Source organism: Amblyomma mixtum, chromosome 3 (genome assembly GCF_055824585.1).
Source record: "Amblyomma mixtum isolate Tamu chromosome 3, ASM5582458v1, whole genome shotgun sequence".
NCBI lineage: Eukaryota > Metazoa > Arthropoda > Arachnida > Ixodida > Ixodidae > Amblyomma > Amblyomma mixtum.
The window spans coordinates 103,551,017-103,557,648 of NC_143014.1; the positions used below are offsets into that span (position 1 = coordinate 103,551,017).

The window sequence follows — 6,632 nt, forward strand, 5'->3', positions numbered from 1 at the left end:
TAAGTGCGTTCGTGAACCACCAGCACGGTCCTCGTTGCCTGTTGCTATACATGCCCAAGATTTGTGTCAATAAGTCGGGCAGCGCTCTTACTTAAGAGAAGGCTCATGAATGCGGCCTGAAATATCCGTTTCGCCTCCAATGCCACGAGATCAAAAGAGTCAGCAAGATAAGTCAGAGCGCTCAGTTTTCGTGGTGTATGCGACGGGTAAACCAAAACATGAGCTCGTATGCTACCGTGCTTTGTATTTTACTCTGCGGTCAATTTTAACATTTCTTGGAAGAGGTGTACTGCAGGCTCACAATACAGACAGGAAATTTGCTCGTTCAAGGTTCGAATAAGAACCCCCCGACTTGTTCTTCAAGCATGTGATGTCGGATATTAAGGGACGAAATTAATGCGAACCCCCTATCTGTAGGCAAGGCAGAGAAGAAGGAAGTTCATACGCAGCGAACGTAAGGTGCCGGTGAAGGGGACGCGCCTTCTCACAGATACCGTCAGCCTCGCGACGCTCCGGGTATCGGAGCAGGACACTGAGCGCGCAAATAATTGACGGGAAATTTTACAAGCACGCTGCCGCGCAAACTTCCGAGGCAGAGAAAAACACGGCCTGTCGCGTGCCGGATAGCGATGCGAGAGTTCCCACTATAAATACGCCCGTATCGCACAGCGCGATGCCTATCTGTCCGGGTGCGCGGCCACCTCTCACCACCGACGTGACATTGAAGGCAATCAGTGCACCACACGTCGCCGGGTTGGGGACGACCGTCTGCGACATAGACTCAGGAGGGCTCTGCCGGCGGTCATGCTCGACTTCCGCGAGCGAAACGATAAAGCCACCGGGAAAAGAGAAGACGGGTCGCGGGGCCCTTGGAAAAGTGGCTCTCGAACTTTCCCCGAGCGCCCCTGCGTGCCCAGGGGTCGGCGCCGCAGTGCCCGCCCACCGCACGCAGCGGGGGACACTATAAATGCGAACAGCGCGCCGAGGAGCCTCCACACGGAGCTTCCTTCCGAACACTATGAGGAACACCGTGAGTACGACGCCGCTCGGGCGGTCCCAAGCATGTGCGCGCCGCAGTGCGCTTCTCCGCGCTCGTATGCATCGCTGCTCGGAACGGGCGACATTTGTCGCAGCGTGGCTTCGGTTGCCCCGTTTACTGTCGTTCTCTTGTACCTGATGGATGGAACCGTGAACATTCGATGGGAATCGGTAGACAAGTGACGATACCTACAGTATAGCAGCGGGGGAGCAACTGTGCTTGTGACCAGAAGAAAAGATGATGCAAAACCTTTCTTCCGGTACGCAGGTATGGCTCTGCGAGTGAGACTAGTTGGGTCGCCGGTTGTCGCGTGTAAGGGAACCCCAGGTGTTGCGTGGAAATAAGGCATGAGCGGTAAACCCGCCGATAAGTAGTTAAGCGACAGCGCGACCTGCTTTTTCCGCCAGCTTTGCGTTATCCATGCTGGATCTAGCCGCACGTATTTACCACAAAAGAGACGGCGGAAGGGCGCCCGTCGCGTTCTTTGATATTCGGCCAGCCGTAGACGTGTCACGCGCTGCTCCTTTAGGACTCTGTATTCTTTGAGATAATGGCTGGCTACCCCGAATAATTCCGCATTTTCCTGGTTTCCGCGTGTGCGTTTTTATTCTTTCGTCGTTTTCTTTAGATCTGAGCAGTTACTGTGAAGCCGCAGCTTGCGCCCTGGAACCAGCACTTCCTGAAATAACCACTCCATGCCTAGTTTTGTATTTGCAGACGTGCCTCAGGTTAGTTTCATCCTCGTCGCATCAGTGAGAAAAGAAAAAGTGTCGACTCAGCCTAGGAAGGTCAAGACACTCACATGTACAGGGAATCTGAGCGTGAAAGCGATTCATTTATTTCACTAAGAGCAGTGTTTATGCACGAAAGGCAACAGGATTATGGTGCTGAGTGGACGACTGACACAACCACTCAGCGCTTTTCTTTGTTTTACTTACTCTTTTGCCGCATTTAAAAGCACGCAAGGCTTTTATTTCGAAGGACACCTTTGCCTACCACTCTAAAATGAAATGCCCCTCTCCCGTCCCTGGTTTACGCCTCGCTGCATCCGTTATCGGCTACCAATGCTGCACCAACGCTATATGAGACAGTTGGAGCTTGCTATTCACAGCCAAGCGCGTGTTCTCGGCCAGGCAGCCCCCTTTGCTCTTATCCTGTGTGGCCTGGTCGGGCATATATTAACGCATAAATAAAGAACCAATTTTAATATGTACTGTTTCAAAGTGCTGGCGATCAGTCGCCCACAGTGGCCGTTGCTTGCGCTTGTGCGCTGACCGGGCCGCACATTCCAGAAGAAAGGCGCCCACTCAGCCTTGGCGTTCGCAGCGGTGGGCCAATTCTGCTGCTCGCGAGGGCGCTCTAAGTTTGCAACTGGGCTACACGAAACGATAGTGTTACAGTCTGAACCCGACGTGTATTGAAATGTTGGGCCACGCTCAAGAGTCTGTGGTCCAGTCTCAGAAATGATGACGGCGCGCGCAGGCCATGTAGTTCTGCACCTAGCTCGATAAGAAACGGTCAGTACGAAAGCGCACCGAAGGTTGCCTTATCAACCCGGGCATTCGCGGCGCGCTCGCGGAAATGGCAGGGAATCGGTTGCATATCAGATGCTTTCTGTCTTCCTTTGCGTGTTGCGTTGCTTGTCTTGCTTGTGTTTTCTTGGAACGCGCATCATTCCATGCGCCAGATATCTTTGCATTTTGCTTGCAGTTGGCCCGCCTCAGTCGCGTTCGCGCAGTGTGGCCGCTGACGTTGCCAGAGGTCCACCGAGGTCGATCGGCTGAGGGCAGGCGAGAAAGACCGGCCCGCCAGGGCATCATTATTGAGGATGTAGGCCCATGCGGCGCAAGGACAGATGGGGCGGTGGATAAAGCAAGGTGACCTGACAATCACACACGTTCAGCCTACACAAGTAATTAGAGCAAATTGGAAACCTCCCGACGCGGAAAAATAAAGCGAGAAACGTTTCCACTAAAAGAAAGCAAAAGAAGCTCCGCTCAGAAGGACCCTGAGCTAAATTGTCGGTCTCCCACGCAGGAGGCGGGATAATTGACACGCTAATTCTCAGTCGCGTATGCAAATGGCGTCTTTGATCTGCAAGAATTCCAACCCGTCTGGTCATAACGGTCAGGCCTCCCACTGGGCTATCCGTACCGGTTTTTGAACCGTCAATAACATTGCTTCAGCATTTAGGCAAAAGGAAACAAACATAAAGCGAAACAGCTAAGACAAATTGCTCTCCACCAGCCCCCTTGCGAAACTTAGAGGTGGCCGCGCGCTTTGAGCTAAAGTCAGGAGCGAGTGGACCGTTGTTGAGCAAGAACGAGTTCATTATGGTAACGGTGGCCGGACACGAGCGCTACGGGGTCTCCTTTGAGGACTGAATACATAATGGTGCACCGCGCGACCGATGTCGGAGCGGCAAAGCGCCACCCATCCAAGGCCAGCGTTGTGGGGCCTCTGTGCAGTGAATGGAGTGCTTGTCAATGGAATGCACAGCAGCTGTCATTCATCGCTGGCCTTTGTCACAAAGGACGAAACGAGGGCGTTGAAAAGCGGCTATGAGTAGCCGTTATGTCCTCGCTCTTTAGCCTGCCACAAGCCCACCACTGCGGACGCCGCGACTGGCACACGTTGAACCAGCTGTTTTGGTCCCGCATATGAACTGTCGGGGTAAAAAGTCTCCAGGACGTGTCATCGGGAACCGAAGCTGATAGCTCTATGATTGGCCGCGGGCTGGAGACCATACATGTCGAGGTGAAAGTCGGACTCGCGTGCTGTTATGTGTGTTAGTGATAGCAGGTGATCGCTAGCAAACGGGGCAGCTATTACCAAAAATCGATTGTCGCGCGCTATGGAAAATTTTGTCCTCTGTCCTCCATAGTACACGAGGTGTGGTCAGCTTGAGTCGTACGAAGAGTGTGGTCGAATCCCCCGAGGAGCACTGTACGAAAGTCTAGATACTCTGGAGATGAATCATTCGGTGTACGCTAAGGGCAGAATGTACACTTGCTCCACGAGTGATAAAAGGCGCATTTTATCTGTTCTATTTTCGTCAGTTTCACTTCACCTATTTTTTTTTTGTCAGGATCAAAAAAAACGGGCCTATGTTACTGCAGTAAAATACCATTTGAGCTAAGGCCAATTGAGATAACTTTTCAGCCTCATGATCTTTTGCGAAATCCTCTGATGCAACTTCAATGTATTCAATGCAAATGTTTTTCAGCTGAACGAATTTCAGCTTGCTGCAACTTTCAGTTCAGCGAACAGTTTGAGAAGTATGCATAATTTCGGCAAACATCCGGCACTTTTCGCCCGCGAAACATCCTACACTGCAGTTTTGAAGCTGCGGAGCTCGCAAAACTTTGCGACCGCATACTTGGTGGGACACTTCTGGATTCCAAGTCTGCTTTTTTTTTTTTGGTACGGCTACATATTTGGCTCGTAGACAGAAGGTGTTCATTATTAGAAACGTACAGAAGGGCAGCATAATGTACTGGTTAGCGCGCTTGCCTCTCTCTGTTTCAGGAAAGAGTCGAGGAAAAACCTGCTTTCGAAGGAAATTCAGCGCCAGTTACATCAAGAGAGGCACTAATGTATCTATAGAGGCTAAAAGCCTTTGCCTACCGGCAAGCATTTGTACCAAAAAGAAAAAAAGTGCTCTAAAGGATAGAAGAAGCCGCCTACTTTACGTTTCCAACGGGGGATAAGAAAGTTAAGCAGAAAATTACTGCATTTATCAAAACAGCCAAGCCCAGAATGCATGCATGCAGTTTTCATTATAGTAAAATACATAAAATGAATGCTTTTTTGAACCGTTTTAATCCTTTAAATCTCATTTGCTTCATGAAAATAAGTGACTGCGTGCTCATTTAATTTCAGCGAACTTTCACTTAATCGAACATTTGCGGCATTTCAGCATATTAGCTAAAACTTCAAAACAGCTAACTGTTGGGCTAGTTGGTAGTCTGACATCATATTCATTTTATTTAGCGCGAACGACAAGGCAACGGAAAGAACACAAAAGAGCACGAGCACGGGTGCTACTCACAAATAATGTCCTCACTAAATTAGTTATGAGTGCCGCCTGTGTTCGTGTTTTGTCGTGTTATTTCTATTTTCGTTTCGTTCGAGCAAAATGAAACGAATATAACTACAACTTAATTGGCATGTTTAAAAGTGAAGGGAAAAGTCCGATTGCCAGCCAATGGGTCTTCTGGACAAAGTTTCCGGCTGTGTCCGTTCCACTCTTCCTGAATCGACTGTCGCACCTCTTAACCGCGAAGACAAATAGCTGCGGATATCAGTAAACGCAGCACGCTATCCTGTTCTCGGTGTAATAACGCCTGTCGTAGCAGCAGTAATTCAACATGTGCGCATGAGGATCTGTATTAGTAATTACCGCTAGCCGGCACGTTTTCATACAGAACCGAGCAATGAGTGTCACAAAGCCATAGCGTGCTCCGTTTATTTCTCTCCGCACCTGTACGGCTGACGTGGGTATTTGTAGTAAGAGGAATTTTGCAGTAAACAACGAACATTACACACGACATCCTAGTTGCCCAGCTAGCATTATAACTAAAATAACATCGATAAAATGTGAAGGATTCAAAGCTGTTATAAATTGCAAACATCGAAAAAAAAAAATTCTGTCCACGGAGGCTATTCAGTCCGGGGGCATTGTGGGAAAAGTGCAGGAGTATTGCGAACAAAATCGTGTCGTGAACATTCCCGTCCAGGAGAAAACAAAAACAATTCCTCATAACACATCATATTTCAACAACTTCTCTTAATCGTAAAACGAAGTCATTTGGAAGACAGGAAAATTGAAGGGTTTTTTTTTTCATCCGTAGAGCAACCAAGAAGTCGTGATACGTGGCAGTATTGTGCTGGAAGTTAAATAAGTTGAGCAAAAAAGAACGGAAAATGAAACAAGCAAATGATGAAGGAATAAAAATATGTGTGCCTCCTTTTCAAAGAGACATAAAATATTACACGAATGCGCACTGCTTGAGCGGGTCACTTCTTTAGTTTCTGGCCTAACAGCCTGCACAAGCCCAACCTTTCAAGAATTGAAACCAGTTCATTTTTATTGTTGGCATTCTATCTTATTTGTTCAACATCAATGCTTATTTGTTGCGCCTGTAATTGTGACTCAGTACGCATCACACCATTATAAAGGTTCACAGGCGTCAACAGAATCTGTAGTACTTTCCTGTTCTCCACACACTCAACGTCGCAAGCTCACGTACGTTATGCTAAATCTTCAGTTTTGTAGAACCTTAAGCATTCCGTGGTCGCCTTTACGCTATTTTGCTAACTTTTTTAGGCGGAGCAGTCGAATCAGTTGAGACTTCCGCAGCAGGTTGCAGCTTGGCCCTTCTAATACTCTCCTCCGTGTTTCCTCTGCAGCTCTTCCCCTTTCTTTTCCTGCTCCTTCCAGATATTCAGATCAGGAAACGGTTGCATCTATTCCCGAGCTGGCCAATTTCTCACTCTGCACTTCTGAAAACTAACGTTTCCTTATACCCGCTGCGGTAGCTTGCAATCTGTGGTGGTGTACGGCTGAACGAAAGGCCTCCGACTGGATTCC

General features: G+C 48.7%; 1 protein-coding gene across 1 annotated transcript in view; it reads left to right on the forward strand.

Moving 5' to 3' along the window:
* The first annotated feature begins 967 nt into the window (after positions 1-967).
* LOC149351212 (uncharacterized) overlaps positions 968-6,632 on the forward strand; it is a 6,853-nt gene continuing 1,188 nt past the window's right edge. Inside the window, exon 1 of the mRNA XM_089576992.1 lies at positions 968-1,030. Coding sequence (XP_089433118.1) covers positions 968-1,030 — 63 coding nt within the window. The remainder of the gene's footprint in view (positions 1,031-6,632) is intronic.